Genomic DNA, 20696 nt, shown 5'->3' on the forward strand with positions numbered 1-20696 from the left:
TTAACAAATTCTTACAGTGCGCAGTTATTACGCGTAACCGGAAAATGGCTGCGCTCACGTCTGAGTCGTGTTCAACAATTCGGTGTTTATTTTAACTGCAATGTAATACATAACTGATTACAGCATTTTTCAGACAAAATTTCAGGTAACTAACTTACAGTGGAAATTAAGTTGAAGTATTATGTAATTTTTTTTTGGATAAAATAATAAATCCCTAAAAAATTGATAAGTTTTCGGATTGGCACATAATATGTGACATATTCGGCTCATTTGCTTGGTAAATAATGATGTTGTTTATGATAAAAATAACATTTATACTGGTCGGGGGCCACCAACCGGACACTTTTAGATTTTTTCGCTATTTTCTCTTTCATTTCCTTCTTTACAACTGTGAAATAGGAGTGATCGCCGTGACGTCACGCGTTAACATCTGTTTATCTGGTGGTTGGCAAAACAAATGATTTTAACACCGTTTGCGTATTGAATCAGAATTTTTAATTTTTAATAACTTTTTTGCTCATTTATGGATTTTCAAAATTGAAAAAGATTTGAAATACTAACAATCTTCATATTTTTGTATCCAAATATCTTTTTTTCAATGAATAACCGTTTTAAATGACATATAATTTTAAAAGCGGCGTAGTGATTTTCACAACCTTTAGAAAAACAGTGTAAGTTAAGCGTTCATAATTAATCCATTTTATTTCGAAATAACAATTAAAAGAAATCAATAAATTGCTTGTTTTATAACCTTTCCATTGATCAAAAAATTATTTATGTAATTTGTGTTTTAAGAAAGTTTAGACCGTTAGAAAAACATCACTGTTTACAAAAAACATGGACGGTCGGCTTCTGCCCACCCGATCACTGTCTTATCAGTTCTAAAAATAGAATTTGTATACAAACACGATCTCTCCTATTTCACATGAACATAGTTAGGTGCACCCTCAAGAAGAAGACTTAATTTGTTTACCCCTAACGAATGATTAATGCCCTTTCCAGGGTCGAATGTAGGGTCAACTTCACTGCTTGGCAGTACCATATATCTGGACAGTTTTTTTACAACTTATGGGAACCTCTGTACTGATGACATTTTGCTATGTGATGTGAAAACGTCTCATTCAAAGTGTTCATTATTGGCCTGAATTATATAAATTATATTCAGATTTTTTTTGTGATAAAAACTGCTATATGATTGTAAGAAATGCAGTGCGCATTTCTAAATCCCCCCATGATGTTTCATGCTTCAGTATAGATGACGAAATCAAAAAATGAAATTTCCTCCTCAATAAGTTATTTTTGTCAGATATAATTCCACATCATTGTTAAAAAATCAAATGTGTGTTTGACTTATAAAAGATTGCTAAAAATACAGCAAAATTTAGCAGCTACGAAACTGTCCGGTTTGGTGGTCGTCTGGATTTGGTGGTCCTCAACCAGTACATGTTTCAGGTCATTTCAGTTTAGCACCCATTTACTTTATAGGTTCCTACTTTATATTCATTAAGTAAATGCTGTTCAGCAGTGCCAGATTTAACAACAACATGTATTTCTTTTTCGAGTTAATATTAAACAGCATGGTTTAATCAGTATTCACATTTGATTTAAACATATATTTTATTCCTTCCTTTTGTGACAACATAATTATATAGTGTACATATACAGAACATACACAAAATATTTTAGGAAAAGTAAAAGGGTTGGACCACAAATTCATCTACAGTGCCCTACAAATTTAAATATTTGCTGGTAAAACGGTGGCCCAACATTTTGTAAATATATATATATATATATATATATATATATAATATATAATTTATTTTGGGTAGATTGTGAAGCAAGTTCTACAACTTATATTAATCACTCTCGACACCTCATTCCAGATGGAATCAGTCGCCACGAGAGTATGAGAGAAGAGGCCAGTTTCCCTTTTAATGCTAAGCGCCAAGCAAGGGAGTTAATGGTACCATTCTTTCTGTCTTTGATATGAGGCGGCTGGGGATTGAACCCACAACCTTCCGTACTCGAAGCGGACAATATACCACTAGGCTATCGAGGCAGTTTAATTTTTTTGTAGTTGCTCAGAAATTTAAACCCTGAAAGTATAAACTTGCTTTATCCGAAACCCAACTTCTTGAGAAGTGATAATCAAAGCCATTCCTCTTCTCACACTTACAAAGAACACCGTCTTAAAGAAATTGGCATAATAGTTAATGCAAAAGACTTGTATAATAAATTGACAGTCTTTCATGTTTACGTGTTTTCACACATGCTGACAGCCATGTTACTAATGACTCATTTTACGATGGTTCCCAGTCACACTCACAGTGAAAGCGTGGTACCAATTATGACCAGTCATCAGTAATGTACAAGAGGGCCCAATTGAATAATAGAAATTTTGACTGGTGCCCTGTTATGACGGGATAATCATTACACATGGTCAATTGTTATTTACTGCAAGCTATAATCGAGTAAACGGCCGGATGTTGATTTTGTAAAACATACAATGACTGGGCTGTTGATGATTTAAATTTATGGTTGCCCGGCGGGCTTACGTGGGGATCTTTTTGGTAGCAATTGCCCATAGCCTGTGGGCTCCGGGCAATTGATTTGTTGGGCACTGGTCAAACATTAGTAATTTGGTCTTCCCAGAAGGTATAAAAAGGAAAAATTTATACATGTATTATTGATTGCATTGTATTCTTATGAAAAAAAAATGGCAAAATGACATAAAGCTTGAATCTAAATCTTCCATAGATAGTGTTTCTCAGTTTACTGTTTTTTCAACAAAAGAATTATATTTTGTGTTATTTTTAGCTCGACTATTCGAAGAATACGGGAGCTATCCTACTCGCGTCGGCGTGAGCGTTAGCATGAGCGTCACACAAATGTTAAAGTTTGCATACCACCCCAAATATTTTCAAAGTCCATTGATATATTGCTTTGATATTTTGCATACTTGTTTACCATCATGACCTCAGTCTGTAAAAAGGAGGAGGCAACTCTATCAAGCATTTTGACTGAATTATGGCCCCTTTTCGACTTAGAATAAATGTTAAAGTTTGCGTACGACCCCAAATATTTTCAAAGTCCATCGAGATATTGCTTTGATATTTTGCATACTTGTTTACCATCATAACTCCATTCTGTGAAAAGGAGGAGGCAACTCTATCAAGCATTTTGACTGAATTATGGCCCCTTTTCGACTTAGAATAAATGTTAAAGTTTGCGTACCACCCCAAATATTTTCAAAGTCCATTGAGATATTGCTTTCATATTTTGCATACTTGTTTACTATCATGACCCAGTCTGTAAAAAGGAGGAGGCAACTCTATCAAGCATTTTGCCTGAATAATGGTCCCTTTTCGACTTAGAATAAATGTTAAAGTTTGCGTACCACACCAAATATTTTCAAAGTCCATAGAGATATTGCTTTGATATTTTGCATACTTGTTTACCATCAAGACCCCAGTCTGTAAAAAGGAGGAGGCAACTCTGTCAAGCATTTTGACAGAATTATGGCTCCTTTTCGACTTAGAATATGCTTATTGTAATGTTATAGTTTTACTCATAGCTTATATTATACTATCAAGCACTGAAAATAGTCGAGCGCGCTGTCCACTGACAGCTCTTGTTTTATCAAACATTGTTCAACATTCAAACAAGTAAGTGGGGTGCTTCAATCATCTGTACCAACAACATGATCACTTGTTTTAATGTTTGATTGTCGTATCACAGGCATGTTGGGGGCCTTAGCATGATTGTTAATTGCAGCTAATTTCTTTTCATTTTTTTGTTTATTTTTTTATGCCCCCGAAGGGAGGCATATAGTTTTTGAACCGTCTGTCAGTCTGTCGGTCTGTCAGTCTGTCCGCAATTTTCGTGTCCGGTCCATATCTTTGTCATCGATGGATTGATTTTCAAATAACTTGGCATGAATGTGTACCACAGTAAGACGACGTGTTGCGTGCAAGACCCAGGTCCGTAGCCCAAAGGTCAAGGTCACACTTAGACATTAAAGGATAGTGCATTGATGGGCGTGTCCGGTCCATATCTTTGTCATCGATGGATGGATTTTCAAATAACTTGGCATGAATGTGTACCACAGTAAGACGACGTGTCGCACGCAAGACCCAGGTCCGTAGCTCAAAGGTCAAGGTCACACTCAGACGTTAAAGGATAGTGCATTGATGGGCGTGTCCGGTCAATATCTTTGTCATCGATGGATGGATTTTCAAATAACTTGGCATTAATGTGTACCACAGTAAGACGATGTGTCGCACGCAAGACCCAGGTCCGTAGCTCAAAGGTCAAGGTCACACTTAGACATTAAAGGTCATTTTTCATGATAGTGCATTGATGGGCGTGTCCGGTCCATATCGTTGTCATTCATGCATGGATTTTAAAATAACTACGCATGAATGTGTGACACAGCAAGACGACGTCTCGCGCGCAAGACCCAGCTCCGTAGGTCAAAGGTCCTTAACTCTAACATCGGCCATAACTATTCATTCAAAGTGCCATCGGGGGCATGTGTCATCCTATGGAGACAGCTCTTGTTTCTTTTATCTTTCTTACTTTGAAAATCTCATAATATGTTACCTCATAAATATACACTCACACACATGCCATTGTCATTAAACTTTACACAGCCAAGGAAATGAATTCATATAAGTCTTCTTCAAAGACTTGTTTTCAAATCCTTAGTATATTTTCAGAAATGTCGGTGAAACAGGAAAGAAAAACCAAAAAGGAATTCATTAAGGGGCACTCCTTTCCAAAGAAGAAAGGAAAAAAGTCACTTAATCTGGCGAAAAAGGAAAAAGCAGATATTGATGTTCAAAATCAAAACATAGGGAAAAAGTGGGAGGTTAAGAACCCAGTGCTTACAAATGTAAAATCAAGTTCAATTTCTAAAAGTAAAGACACAAATGAGTTAGAAAATGATAAACATAAGAAATTAAAAGATCGTAAGAAGTTTAAACGTATGAAAGCATTGAAAAATAGACAGAAGAAGTTAGAGAAACCTGATAGCCAAACAGCTAACTCTATTGTAGTTGATAATGTTAAGAAAACAGGAAGCACACACAAAGATAAATTAAAATGGAAAAATAAGAAATTGAAGGAAAAAACTGTAAAACAGAAAGATGGGTCAAAAAACAAAGGTGAAGGGTTGTCTCGGCTATCTTCCCCATCTATTGCATCAGATAAAGTACCAAAGACTGTGGGAAAAAAGAAACTGAAACGTTTAAAGTGGAAACAGAAACAAATGGCAAAGAAGTTAGCACGAAAAGGTTTAGTTAATACACAGGAACATAAACAGGTGAATACTGACAGTACTGAAAAAGTTGAGCTTCCAAAAACTGCAGAGGGAGCAACGGCAAACTGGAAAAAACTACAAGAGGTAAGCATTGTGAAATAATCTGTGGGGGATGGGGGTAGAACTTTCTTGGGTATTGTGTTTATTTTAATGTGCAAAACTAAATACCAGTTAACTAGTAGTGAAGAATCCATTAATTTTATATGTAAAATTTAAAATCTACAATTTTAAGTCCTCACTAAATAGCCATTTTAGCCAGTACTAGAAAATATAATGCCAACAAAATTAAATGATTTTACAGCAGACACAGAGTTAGGTATACAATGTGTACTGATTATCAGATGTTCTAGTTCCTACTTAACCCTTACCTTGCTAAATTTCTATAATAAACTTGTCCATCTTTCAATTTGGACAGTACCATTAACTGTTAAAAGGGGTGCATACCAAAAAGATACTGACTGAATGGCGAACAGTGCAGATCAAGATCAGACTGCATGGATGTGCAGGCTGATCATGATTTACACTGGTCACAAGCAGAATCAATTGTGTCCAGTACGATAAGGGTTAAAGGGGAAGAAATGCCTAACCACGAGTGAATTTCATACAAAAGTCATTATCCAACCATTCAAAACACTAAATATTTATAAGATCGGACTATATCTAAGTATTTATAAGATCAGACCACAATTGAAAAATATATGGCAGTTTGAAAATTAATAAAATGGCTAACCATGAACTTCAGAAGGCAACCATTTTTAACTCACCTGAGCCAAAGGCTCATGGTGAGCTTTTGTGACCGCTCAATGTCCATCGTGTGTCGTCCGTCCGTCAACATTTTCTAAAAAAATCTTCTTCTTGAAAACCACTGGACAGAATTACATCAAACTTCACAGGAATGATCCTTGGGTGGTCCCCTTTCAAATTTGTTCAAAGAATTGAATTCCATGCGGAACTTTTGTTGCCATGGCAACCGAAAGGAAAAACTTTAAAAATGTTCTTGTCCTAAACCGCTAGGCCTAGAGCCTTAATATTTGGCGTGTGACAACATCTAATGGTCCTCTATCAAAATTATTCAAATTATGCCCCTAGAATGAAAAGAGGCCCCACCCCGGGGTCCCAAGTTTTACATAGACTTGTATAGGAAAAAACTTAAAAAAATCTTCTTGTCTAAAACCACAAGACCTAGGCCTTTGATATTTGGTATGTAGCATTGCCTTGAGGTCCTCTACCAAAACTGTTCAAATTATAACCCTGGGGTGAAAAGAGGTCCTGCCCTAGGGGTCTCAAGTTTTACATAGACTTACATAGGAAAAAACTTTAAAAAAATCTTCTTACCTGAAACTGCAAGGGCTATGCTTTTGATATTTGGTATGTTGCATTGCCTTGTGGTCCTCTAGCAAAATTGTTCAAATAATGCCCCAGGGGTGAAAAGAGGCCCTGCCCTGAGGGTCCCAAATTTAACATAGACTTATATAGGGGAAAAAATCTTCTTGTCTGAAAGTTCAAGGCATAGGCCTTTAATATTTAGTATGTAGCATTGCCTAGTGGATCTCTAACAAGATTGTTCAAATTATTCCCCTGGGGTGAAAAGAGGCCCTGCCCTTGTGGTCACTTGTTATATGAGTCATATAGGAATAAATACTTCAAAAGTTACCAGATCATATATCTAGACTGTTTAATTGTAATTACCTAATGACTCCCAGTGATTAGGGGGTCACCTGACTGTGACCTTGACCTACTGACCTACTTTCTTGTTTTTTAAGATACAGTCTTAAAATTTGGAAGACATGTGCAGTTTTGTACACCGATATTAGAACTGACTTCCATTGATCATGAATATGACCTTCTGACCTTCTCTCTAATATATTAACATCAGTTTGCCATTTTGAATATGTAGCTCATATTACTCAGGTGAGCGATTCAGGGTCATCATGACCCTCTTGTTGTGTTTATGATGTTATTTTTTACATTTACCATTGTGGTAAAGGTCTCTATTCATCAACATCCCTAAACTTTTTTTCCCGGACCGTAACTCCAAAACTGTCAAAGGGATTTTGTTAAAACTTCACACAATAACAGGGACCATTTGGAGGAAGTGCATTGTACAAAAACCATAACCTTGCTTACTTTTTAGCTCACCTGAGCCAAAGGCTCATGATGAGCTATTGTGACCGCTCAATGTCTGTCGTGTGTCGTCCATCCGTCAACATTTCCTAAAAAAATCTTCTTCTTGAAAACCACTGGGCAGAATTACACCAAACTTCACAGGAATGATCCTTGGTGGCTCCCTTTCAAAATTGTTCAAAGAATTGAATTCCATGCAGAACTCTGGTTGCCATGGTAGCCGAAAGGAAAAACTTTAAAAATCTTCTTGTCCAAAACCACAGGGCCTAGGGCTTTGATATCTGGTGTGTAGCATCATCTAGTGGTCCTCTACCAAAATTGTTCAAATTATCCACCTAGGGTCAAATATGGCCCCGCCTTGGTGATCACATGGTTTATATGGACTTATATAGGGAAAACATTGAAAATCTTCTTGTACAAAACCACATGGCCTAGGGCTTTGATATTTGGTATATAACATCATCTAGTGGTCCTCTACCAAGATTGTTCAAATTATCCCCCTAGGGGCAAATATGGCCCCGCCCCGGGGGTCACATGGTTTATAAAGTGTTATATAGGGAAAACTTTGAAAATCTTTTTGTACAAAACCACATGGACTAGGGCTTTGATATTTGGTATGTAGCATCATCAAGTGATCCTCTACCAAGATTGTTCAAATTATCCCCCTAGGGGTGAAAAGAGGCCCCGCCCTGGTGGTCCCTGGTGATATTTGGTTTGTAGCATTGTCTTATGGTCCTCAACCAAAACAAGGGGGGTATTCGATCTACTCCTTACCACCAAAACAAAATGGCGGCCAAAACTGAAAATGTGAGTTTTTTTTACTTTTTATCTTTTTTAAGGATTTCTAGACCATTACACATGGCTATCAACCTGCTCCACTGTTTTTTCTATCTATCGATACTTTTCACTTTGGAAACAGTGCTATAATTTGTCTGGAATGCTGGTCATGGGATTTGAATCGATGGAAAATCCTCCGTTAAACACGGGATAAGGAATAGTGCGATTAGCAAAAATGGTCTTTTTTCCTAATTATTCATACAGCTGTGAGCTATTTTTCTGATTAGAAGTAAAATTTCAGTATATATGTCCTTCATGGTTAGTCTGGAGCCGATTAAAAGTCGTAATTTTAAATTATACAGCTTTTTGTCTGATGGTAAGGAACAGTGTACGAAAATAAGAGGATAAGGTGCAGTTCACTTCTTCAAGCGACCTTTTTCTTCGCTCTTTTCAGAGACAAGTAAAATTCTGTTAAAATAATATTTTGGTGATCATTTATAACTATCTCTTGCTCAATGTAGTAAGATTTAAAAGGTATCCGCCTGTCTATCAGACACGTGATATACTGAAAGCCAAATGTTTAGCAAGTATTTGATATAGTATACCTCGCCAACATTTAAGTATCTGTAAATTTCTATTTGGTATAGGAGGGTTTACACTATGTGCTTTCACATTTGTGTTTTGACAAGTGGTGCTTATGCTTCTAATGTTTTTGGAGTTCCCACTATGTGTTAAAGCATACATGTTAATTTTAGGGGTGAAAGCAGTATCATAAAATATGTTTATCAACACATCTAGTTCCATCAGTTTTATAAATAAACGAAACAAATCTTAATATTATGATTTGAAAACACTACTGCTAACATCTTTTTATAAAAAGGACTACACCTTATTTAAAAAGGACTACATGTTATTTTCCAGAAGCCTTTCTCCTAATGGTATATAATAATTCAAACATTTTAAAAGCTTTTTTGGAGAAGTAATACACCCAAAATCACTAATTAGGCGCATATAGGTCGTCAAAATCTAAAACAAAAATTGAGGTATACAAGTCAGGTGCTTTCATTTCCAGAATAAAATATACCTAGATTAAACACACACAAAAAAAAAATCAACCATGAAAATTTTCTCTGAAGAAAGTTATGATACATTAAATAACATCACCACTTTTTCCTTGAGGGTTTTCAAAATACATACGTGACTACACCAGTGTTTAAAAAACAAACTGTTTTCGGGAACAGTTGCGCGGTTGACTGTGTCGGTATGTTTAGTAGAATAGCTGAAAATATACCAGCATTTTAGCTACATACTGATTATACAAACTGCATTTATTTTTCCGGCTTCGTATATCAAACTAACAAGATGAATTGAAATCAGATTTTATTTAAACACTCAGAGTGAATTAAACCAGTTTTTTTTCTATGTAATTTAAACGTAGTACAAACAATAGTTTTGTCTAAAGGAAAAGTACTGGAATATTTACAGTCATTCTAACAACTTTGAGAACAATCTATCATATTTTCATCATACATAACACAAAATCGATGAGTATGCTCAAGGTAACGTATGTACCAGTTAAGTAAATTATGCATATACAATGTATTTACCGATACCACTTTTCGTTAATTTAATAAAATCTTTTATATGCCCTTTGAATATGTTTCGATAATATTAATTTTTGTATTACTGTTAATGGGCAATAGTGTATTCTCATTTGAATTCAATCATCTATGATACTGCCCTGAAATTTATGTACGTCCTAAATTTCCAGTATATTGGTCTAAAACTATAATAAAGAAAATGTTTTAAGATGTTTAATCACTATCGAGGCAGTTATGCATATCATGTGAATTGCAGAAAAGAAGAATAAACAATATCGCGACAATAAATAGCTTTTTTTTCAAAGCAAATACATACGTTACTGCACAATTACACTGGCATGTAACCTCCTGCTGTACAAAAATAAGAATCTGCGTTATGTAATCGTCAAAATTCTACGAAACAATATAAAATCCATCCTGTACGAATGAATTGAAGCATTAGGATTGGTGTAAATGAATTACAGATCAAATGGAACTTGAATTACTTTGTCAAATCAACTTTAGAGGTAAATAATGGCACCCGTTCAAAATAAAACATAATGCGAAAATACTTTTCTATCTATTCATATCCTGTATATTCCGAACATGATATTCAAATTATTTTATTACTACATTATGAATGCCACAAAAAAAGAAATGTTTTATTTTTTTTATCTGAAATTATACATACGTTACTATTGGTTACGTATGTATCACTCGTACACACTGTATCTTTACTTTTATATACATTAATATATAAATTATGTAGTGATTTCATATGAAAATAATAAGCATAATCTATATTTAAAAATTATTAGATATAAAACTTTATTACGGTGTGATATTATTCTCTTATCATATCTATAGCATACAATTCTCAAAACTGAATTTGTTTACAATGTGTACGTGATAAAAGGTTATCAAAATTAAAAGTTGACGGCCTAAAAAGCTTGTAAACATGAAACCCTGCGTCACTGTTGACGTATGCTGATGTAGGAGTTAGTTTTAAATATTTCAGTAAAGTATCATTTCCTTCTTTGATGCTCATAAAGAATATTCATAGATAGATATTTGTTACCTAAAGGGTAATCAGCTATCAGATATGACAATGAACTTCGTCTTTAAGAGCATTCCAAAAAAAATGAATTAAATTGTGATATTTCTACAGTAGGGTGACGGATGTATCAACAGCATGAATGAGCAAGCATAATAGTTATATAATTTACGAACAGACATGTGTTAATATTTATTTTACCCAGAAACGGCAGAAACATGATCATATTCTTTGGCATAACTTATGTATCATTATGGTTGAGACATCATTTTAAATGATGACTGATACCAAAGGAGTCCGGAAAAAATTGTATCTATGTTTGATTATAAAATAACTTCCTATGTTACTTCATAAAAATATGTTATTTCGTTGACTACTGATGAATTTTAACTACAAGAACGTTCATTAAACATAAAATTGAGCTGGCGACAGTAACGTATGTATTGTTTACGGTAGTTTGAAACTTCATAAAATACTAACAGACAAAGGTAACAGTCAAAGATTCGGTATAAAAATCAAACAAGCTTAGTGCTATATGACATGGAGACAAGACTTAGATCAAAACTGAAAACACATTTATTTAGGCAGTTTCATGAACAATGAGTGTAGTCTTGTTAAAATACAAAATATCAGAAGTGGTGTAAAATAGTATTTATACATGTCCAAATCTCTAAATCTAAATTCTAGAATCATGTTCATATTTTGTATGTATATATGTTAAATGTGTGTTATGTAATTGTAAAGCGCAATAGAATATTTTATAATTTTTGCGCTATATAAATGCCATGTATTTGTATTTGTATTTGAGACGAATTACTCATCTATTGATTTGTGAATAAGATAGTAAACAGTAACATACACATGCGCCTCACTAGTGATTTTGGGTGAATAATTCCTTATGCATTTTTAAATGAAGACTGAATCCCAGTCCCCATAATTATAGCCATGTTTTGAAAATGTTTACATTTTTCACTTTTTTCGTGCAGTCTGATAACGAGACATCCTACTTGGAAGTCTTTCAAGTGAGACTGGGTTACCGTATGTTTTAGCATACAGAATAGAGCATTATCCTGTTCCGTATGCCTGGTTTATATATTTCAAAAGCACGACAACCAAATACTTATGCGGAAATATCATTCATTTTACACATGGAAATGCACAGCAACTGAAAACTGCTACAAGTATTATACTACACGAATTACAGTAAGATGATCAGTGTTTCACTTTAAATATGCAAATGAGATTGTGAAATATAAAAAGCAACGGTTCTTGGCCGTCATGAATAATCATAAAAGTCTACCAAAAGACCTAACCGATTTGTAATTTCCAGAAGAATCGTCGTTTATATTTCGTGAAAAGCTTCTGAAGTGGAAATCAAACTTTTGTAGTATATCTTCTGAAGAGTAAATTAGTTGCTTTGTGTATTTAACCAATGGAAAAATCGGTTACATTTGCTCCCTACCTACTTAGCATTTAAATGGACAAATATAAGTTCCTATAAAATGTTTGATTGGCCAAATATCTAGGTCAAAAGTGATATAAGACACCACGTAGAAAAGAACAAAAGTTTTGTTTAATCGACAATCACTGAAAAAGTCAAGTGTGCTTACCTACTGACATATCTTGTCTGATAATATGCTCATTCTGGGATTATGTTACTGTTCTACTCCTCAATCCAACCCCTTTCAATTATTACATGGTAGAGAAATGTCAACTGATTATCTCAGAATTGATGAAAGAAAACTGTAAAATCCGTTTGAAAAAATTGCACTGCACCTTATCCTCTAATTTTCGCACACTGTTCCTTACCATCGGACAAAAATTGTGTTTTTTTGAAAATACGAACTGTGATCTGCACAAAACGAACAGTATTAGATAAGTATGTGGAAATATTACTTCCAATCAAGAAAAATAGCTTACAACCTGCAGTATATTAGGTTAAAAAGACTTTTTTGGCAAGTCGCACTATTCCTTATCCCGTGTTTAACGGAGGATTTTTCATCGATTCGAATCTCATGACCAGCATTCCAGACAAATTACAGTACTGTTTCCAAAGTGAAAGGTACTGGTTGATAGAGCAAACAGTGGAGCAGGTTGATAGACATGTGTTATTGTCTAGATATCCTTGAAAAAGAAAAAAAGTAAGAAAAACTCACATTTTCAGTTTTGGTCGCCATTTTGTTTCGGTGGTAAGGAGTAGATCGAATACCCCACTTGAAAATTGTTCAAATTGTACCCCTGGGGTGAAAACAGGCCCTGCCCTGGGGGTCCAAAGTTTTATATAGACTTATATTTTTTCTTCTTGTCAGAAACCATACGACCTAGGCTTTTGATATATGGTATGATGCATTGTCTAGTAGTCCTCTACCAAAGCTGTTCAAATTATACACCTGGGGTTAAAAGAGGCCCCACCCTGGGGTAACTTAGTTATTATGTAAGTTATATAGGAAAAATACTTAAAAAATCATCTGATCCTATTTCCAAGACTATTTAATTATAATTACCTGATGACCCCAAGTAATATGATGTCACTTGATTGTGACCTTGACCTACTGACCTACTTTCTTGTTTTTTAAGATACAACCTTGAAATATTGGTGACTTACACAGTTTTGCACACAAATTGTAAAACTGAATTTTGACCATGAATGTGACCTACTGACTTTCTTAATATTTTATCATCAGTTTGACATTTGAAACATGTAGCTCATATTACTCAGGTGAGCGATCCAGGGTCATCATGACCCTCTTGTTCAATAATTACCTCCCTCAATTAATATAGATCTACTTGGCGAGGGGAAGGGGGAAGCATGATCATTTCTTTCCTTCTGGTTGGAAAAATACTTTTTTTGCAGAATTAGGAAAATACAGTTCAAATATATATGGAAAAAATCAGCCCTTTTTTATGTTGCCATAGAAACAAAATGCATACCATTTTAATCAGTGTTCATAATTTCCTCACATTTAAGCTGATATTGGAAATTCTTAAAAGATTTAAGAAGATTTGTCGGACAAAATCAGTATTAGGACATCATTGCCTTCTCTTTAGTATTGTTTTAAAAGGCAAATTGATGTGAGCCGTGACATGAGAAAACCAACCTACATGTAGTGGCTTTGCGACCAGCATGGATCCAGACCAACGGCTCATGTATTATTTATGACCAATTTGACCATTGCAGTTCACTGTTTTATGATGACCTTGTGAATTTATTAACTTTTTGTTCTAGTTCTTAGTAATGTTTAATTCAGATTTAGAATTTTATAAATACAGCTACCAGGAGGACATAAATAAATGTTGAAAGGAACCTAACTTATAATAAGCATTTTGAAATAATGTTTTAGTCCCCTGCTTGATCTGAGGCTATAGGAGTGTACTTTTCTGTCTGTCCACACTTTTGTGTCCAGTCCATAACTCTGTCATCCATCAAAGGATCCACATAATAAGACAATGTTTCATGTGCAACACTCAGACACCTACATGTAGCTCAAAGCGTCACCTTTGGGCCAAAGGTCAGCAGGCGTTTTTTCCTGTCTGTTCTGTAACTTAACCATCCATCAAAGGATTTTGAAATTACAGGGCACAGATGACAACTATGTCATCGGTCACTGTCAAGGGATTTTTATATTACTAACTTACTTGGCACGAATGTTCACAGTAATGAGATGCATGTATGTATCATATGCAACTCATGGAAGTTCCAGGTCAAGGTCACTCATCAAAGAATTTTAATATTACTTGACTTAAATGTTCCTCATAATGAGTTAATATGTTGTTATTGTATATGCAACATTGACAGATATCAAATTATCATTATTATATCTGATAGTAGGTCATGCAAAAGTTGAGATAGTTAGTCAACTTCCAGACTGGGACTTTGTATTGCATGGCAATTCTTTACTCACTTGTTTTACTTACTTTGATAGATCATTATTATGTAACATTTTACTTATTTAGACAATGTCAACACAAAGAGGAGAAAAACGAAAAAGAAAAATACCAGATCATCGCCTCAGAAATCCCAAATATATGAAAAAAGAGGACTTACAAGGTGAAAGTCAGACACATGAAAAAGATGATTCTGATGCGTAAGTGTTAACATTTTTAGCAGTAAATCATTTCCAACTAGTAATCTTTTGACAGTAACTTGGAAGTCCATTTTATATTATAATCTATAGCTGAGTATTATTAAGCAAATACAAAGTTCAGCAAAGATTTCAAGAAATAAATGTTTAAAGGTGATTTCTCAATCTCCATTTAAAAAGTGTTCAGCAAGATATTTGCTAATGACTATTACTATCTAACAATTTTGCAGTAGCACAAATGTTTCTTTTAGTGAGCCAGAGATTTGGTTTGATGATGTGGATGAAATGTTACTGGACAAGACTCCAGTCTCTCTCAAACAAACAGTTGCAACTGAAGGAGATAATGGTGAGATGAAGGAGGAAAATCCATTAGTGAAACCTGGAGCTTTTAAAGGGTAAGATTATACTACTAGTAGATTGAATACTATAGTGTGTCCGATGGAAGTAAATTAGCTGTTATTATGTCTCCAACATGTAGATTTTAAAATAATTTCACGCAAATAGTCCTTGTGTGACCCTCTACCAAGATTGTTCAAATTATTCCGATTCGTTAATAGGAATGGATTGAAACATCTTACACTTGTCAACTGTCATGCATTGACATGCATTGTACAGGTTCCATAACCCTGTTTTGTAACATTGTTCAGCTTGCAAACAAAGTATGTGCAGGGGCTGGGCCCATTATACCCAATGTCAAGGTCACCAAGGTGTTATACTTAGGTTATTTTTAAGGTTAAAGATTTTTGGTAACCTTTGTTTTTCTGTCATATCTTTGTTACTATTGCTTAAGTTGTTATACTTGGAATTATTTTCATGTTAATTTTTTTCGAAAGCTTCGTTTATAGACATATCTTTTGTACTTTAAAAGATATTTAGATAATGACTTGAAATTAAAAATATTTCTTTATGATTACCATCTGTATCTTTGGTTACAATCCCCATAACCCTAGTTGTTGTTTTTTTGGACAGAATTATGCCCCTTGCATACTTCGTTTTCTAGATATAACTTTAGTACAATATAAGATAATGATTTGAAACTTAAACTGTATCTTTATCATCATCATCGATATGTGTGGTAACAAAATCCCCATAACTCTGATTTGTATTTTTGACCAAATTATGCCCCTTTCATACTTAAATTTTTTGACAAACTTTGTTTTCTGGACATAACATTGGTACTATATACATATTTATTGAGACATAAATTCATTTTACTGTCAAATCTCTGAATAGTGGAGCACGCTGCCTTACGGTCAGCTTTTGTTGATTTTTATATTCAATCAACAAGGCTGTTGAAAAGTGGAGCTTTGCTGTCTTCTGACAGCTCTTGTTAAATTTTGGTTATGTTAGCTGGTATAATGTGGAAGAGTCTCAAATAGTAGAGCGGGCTGTAACAGACAGACAGCTCTTGTTGTCCTTTCTGTAATGTAAGATTTACAATTTGTTTTATTTCCACCAACAAGAGTTTCTTTGATATTTCAGTGTCACTAAAGTAGTGTGTATGGACTGTGAAATGGTTGGAGTTGGTGATGGTTCAGAAAACATGCTTGCTCGTGTCTCAATAGTGAACCAGTATGGTGAACCAGTCTATGATAAATTTGTGAAGCCAAAAGAAGAAGTAGTTGACTATAGAACATTTGTAAGTGGTGTTAGACCACAGGATCTTGTAAATGGTAAGTCTTTGTTTTTATACCCCAGCTGTTAAGATTGGAGAGGGAATGTAGTGCTCATATTTGTGCATGTGTCTGTCCGTACATGTCTATGTTTTTGTGCTTGCAAGATAATGTCCTGCCAGTAATCTTGTTGCTTAAAAAAACATGGTACAAATAACCGTCATTACGAAATGTAGATTCCTAACCCAAAAGTCAATGTCACATTTAGAGGTCAAAGTTTTAAGCTCACTCTGCTCGTGATCATATACTTGGTCAAAACATTGACAATGACACAACAATTTGTCACCTTTGTTACCAGTACTGCTACCTAAAAGGTCAAGGTCAAGGATTTTTCACAATTTTAATGTCAGGTCTCCAAAGTTCGTTTGAGTGGATGAATATTTAAATAACTTGGCATAAACATTAACAATAACTAGACAGTTATGTTCAAGACTAAGACCCCTAGCTTACTGATCAAAGTCACCCATAGAAGTCTGTAATTTTTGTATAAATGTATGGATATTCTTAACACTCACCAAAACAGGAAGATGTGTTGTTTTAGGAAGTAGGCCCTGGCTCAAAAGTCTAGGTCACACTTACAGGTAAAAGATTTGACTTTCAAGATCACATTTAGAGGTCAACGATTTTATGCTATTTTTCTTGTCCAATCAACAACTTTTATATGCAAATATATGTTGTGGTGTATTTAAATTTCTTATAAAAAATGCTGGAATATTAGTGTATTTTTGAATTGTAATTGAAAATTTGCTATTTCAATATTTACATACAGTCGACATTGTATTAAGAGACCACCCAAGGGACTGCTAAGAAGTGGTCTCTTAATGGAATGGTCTCTTAATGAATTTCAGTCAGATAAAAAGGAAAATTATTTTTAACTGGTAATGTAACTGTATTTATTATGAACATACATGTATGGTTTCAAAATCTGTTTTAATATCGTGAACACTTTTCCAAGGTCACAAACCGTGAAAATTATGACTAGATTGTTTGTCAGTTTGACTGATACAAAGGTTAGTTGCATTCAGTCACGTGCCAAACGTACTCGCTAATTACACACATGAAGAAATGCCAGGTAGAATTTTAGTACCCGGTCGCTTAATAGATACTTTTGTCGAATATTTTACTTGTCGGGACTACAATAATGTGGTCGCTAGTCGTTTAATAGAAAAGTCGTTTAATGCAATGAATTTATATACTGAAAACTTTCGGGAGGCATTTTGACTGGTCGTTTAATACAAAAATCGCTTAATAGAGGTGGTCTCAAGTACGATGTCGACTGTATCTCTGTAATAACTATTGTATAAACCCTTACCATGCTAAATTTCTATAATGAGCTTGTCCATCTTCCAATTTGGACAGTACTATTAAATGTTTAAAGGGGTGCTTACCAAAAAGATACTGGCTGAATAGCGAACAGTGCAAATTATGATTAGACCGCACAGATGTGCAGGCTGATCATGATCTACACTAGTCGCAAAGGCAGAACCAATCGTGTCCAGCATGTTAAGGGTTAAAGTATGGTAAATATAATTACAGCTGAGGATTTTGAACAAGTTCAGAAGGATGTGGCAGACATTTTGAATGGAAAGATTTTAGTTGGCCATGCAATAAAGAATGATTTAAAGGTAAATAACATGTCCTACATGTATTTATTAAAGGGATTTGCATAAGGATTAATATAGTAATATGTTGAAATTTGTTTGAGTATTATTGATGCACACTGTAAGGTACAAGAATGATATATTGCCCAGCCTTTTTGTGTAAATACTCTATTTTGCAAAACTGTATGAATTAAAATTATTTTAATCTACTTGACCTATACATGTATTTTAACTAGCCACCTAATGAGATGTCAGGAAAGGCTCGGGTTTATAGTTTATATAATTTTGATTAATTTTCTTCTCTTTTAAGGTACTTTATTTGAGCCATCCAAGAAAGCGGATTAGGGACACATCACAATATAAACCCTTCCGCCAGCTGTCTGGGGGACGTACACCTTCACTGAAGAAATTGTCAGAGAAAGTGCTTGCAGTGAAAGTTCAAGAAGGAGAGCATAATTCGGTATATAAAGTTGACATAATAAACATGTCTGAACATCTTTTATATAACATACTGTTGCCTATGCTTTTTACAATATACATGAAATAAGTCACTAATACTGAGAAATTTTTAAAGTCTAGGAAATTCGAACCCTAAGGTGTACTGACCGAAGGAGTAACTCTACCCAAATATCAGTCAAACCTGTCTTAAGCAGCCAGTCAAGGGAAGAAGCAGAAGCGGCCCTTTAAGACAGATTTTTGCTGAATACAGGTTGATTTGCTCTGAAAGTATAGAAATGGGAGGTAACAAAGGTGGCTACTTAAGACAAGTGGCTGCTTAGTAGAGGTGAATGCTTTCACAGGTTTGCCTTACCAATAAATATGAAAGGTTATTAACTTTAAATGAAATATGACTTGCTTAGAACCTGTCATGAAAACTCACCTGGGAAATTAATCAGTACTTTAAAACACAGTGATTTTCATATTCAATGCAACATAATGAAAATTTAAAATATGTCCATAACTCTACATGGCTAGTCATCCCTAAAAGTTTTATTTACTCACTGCAAATAACAGTTTGTAACTGTCTGAAGGGTCAAAACTTTTGAACTTTGCTTAGGAATATACTTCCAGTACATTTTGTATCATGTGCAAATACACATATTAAACGATACAGTTTTTCATATCTGGTCAATGTCTGTTGAAACATGTGGGAAGAGTTGAGCAGAAAAATCTGTCAGTATTCTATTGTAAAGTACAACATTATGTATTTATTCAAAGAGCAAAATATCCAAAGCGTAGCAAAAATTGAAGGAAAAATAAATGTCCAAAGAATGTTTTATAGTTATACAATTATGTAAGTCAGGTGTTTTTCGAGAAGAAACTAAAAAAGAGCGGACAGTCTGTTAATCAAAATTTTATAAAAATTCAAAGGACTGGAATGGCAGAACCTTGTAGAGAAGAATATTCCAGTTGTATTCCTTTCATACTGGCCCATGGTTACCTTAATCTCTGCTTTTAGATTCTTTCAAATTATATTCCATGGTCGTATCCATAAAAAAGACAAATGATAACATACTTGTTATAAAGAAATAAGAAATTGTTCAACTATTGCTTTCAGATTCAAGATGCCCAGGCAACTATGAGGCTGTATACGATGTACAGAAAACAATGGGAGAATGACATTACCAACAAAAAGAAAGAGAAAAAGATGAAGAAAGGAAAAACTTGATCATGTATTTATGTCAGTGAGGTCTTACAGTGTTTTGTGATATGAGGGATGAATTTTACTACATGGAGTTGAACCAGTCCAAGATCAGTTAGTACTTGTGAAAAACAAAATCGTGATATGTTTCCTTTGAATGTAATCAAAGGGTTACTGTTGCTGTTTAGTGATGCTGTTTTTGAATAGTTAATTACTTGTACTGATGTAATCATGAATAAATGTCAGGAAGGAGAAAAGAGAATTTTTACTTTGGACATTTCTGTTTGTTTGTCTACCCAACTTCTGGGTTACTCCAATCAATCTAAAACACTTCTACAAAAGTGATGTTTAGATTTCAGCCAAACATAAAAATAATAAGAATCCCATTTTTAGTTCTCCAGAACTTGTTCAGAGTGAGCTGTTAGTATAGGTTAATGGTCCTGCTTCCGGCGTCAACATTTTTACTTAAACATCTTTTCATCTACTGGTCAGAATTGCACCAAACATTGTCAATAACATCCAGGCGTGGACCTCTTAACAGTTTTGTTCAAATGGTTCACCTTGGCCCTTTTTAAGTGCCGCAAGAGCTAGAAATAGGAAAACCTTTGAGCAACTTCTTCTCATAAACCGCTTGATGGATCTTCATCAAACTTGGTCTTCGGCAATATTATAAGGTCCTCTCTAAATTTTATTTAAATGGAGCACTTTACCCCCTATTAGGGACCACTAGAGCTAAAATTAGATATACCTTTAAACAACTTCTCATGAACCGCTAGATGGATCTTCATCAATCTTAGTCTCCAGCATCATTATAAGGTCCTCATTCAAATTTGTTCAAATGGG

The 20696-nt window shown here is 34.4% G+C and overlaps 1 protein-coding gene across 1 annotated transcript; it reads left to right on the plus strand.

The window, feature by feature from the left end:
* Positions 1–7: 7 nt before the first annotated feature.
* On the plus strand, positions 8–20128 carry LOC123528841 (uncharacterized). The gene is made up of 8 exons (XM_045308867.2): positions 8–145; positions 4719–5404; positions 14810–14940; positions 15189–15332; positions 16420–16610; positions 18147–18235; positions 18522–18671; positions 19770–20128. The coding sequence occupies exons 2-8, from the start codon at positions 4721–4723 to the stop codon at positions 19878–19880; spliced, it is 1500 nt and encodes a 499-aa protein (XP_045164802.2). The 5' UTR covers positions 8–145; positions 4719–4720; the 3' UTR covers positions 19881–20128.
* The last annotated feature ends 568 nt before the right edge of the window (positions 20129–20696 follow it).

This window comes from Mercenaria mercenaria, chromosome 13, assembly GCF_021730395.1.
Source record: "Mercenaria mercenaria strain notata chromosome 13, MADL_Memer_1, whole genome shotgun sequence".
NCBI classification, from domain to species: Eukaryota; Metazoa; Mollusca; class Bivalvia; order Venerida; family Veneridae; genus Mercenaria; species Mercenaria mercenaria.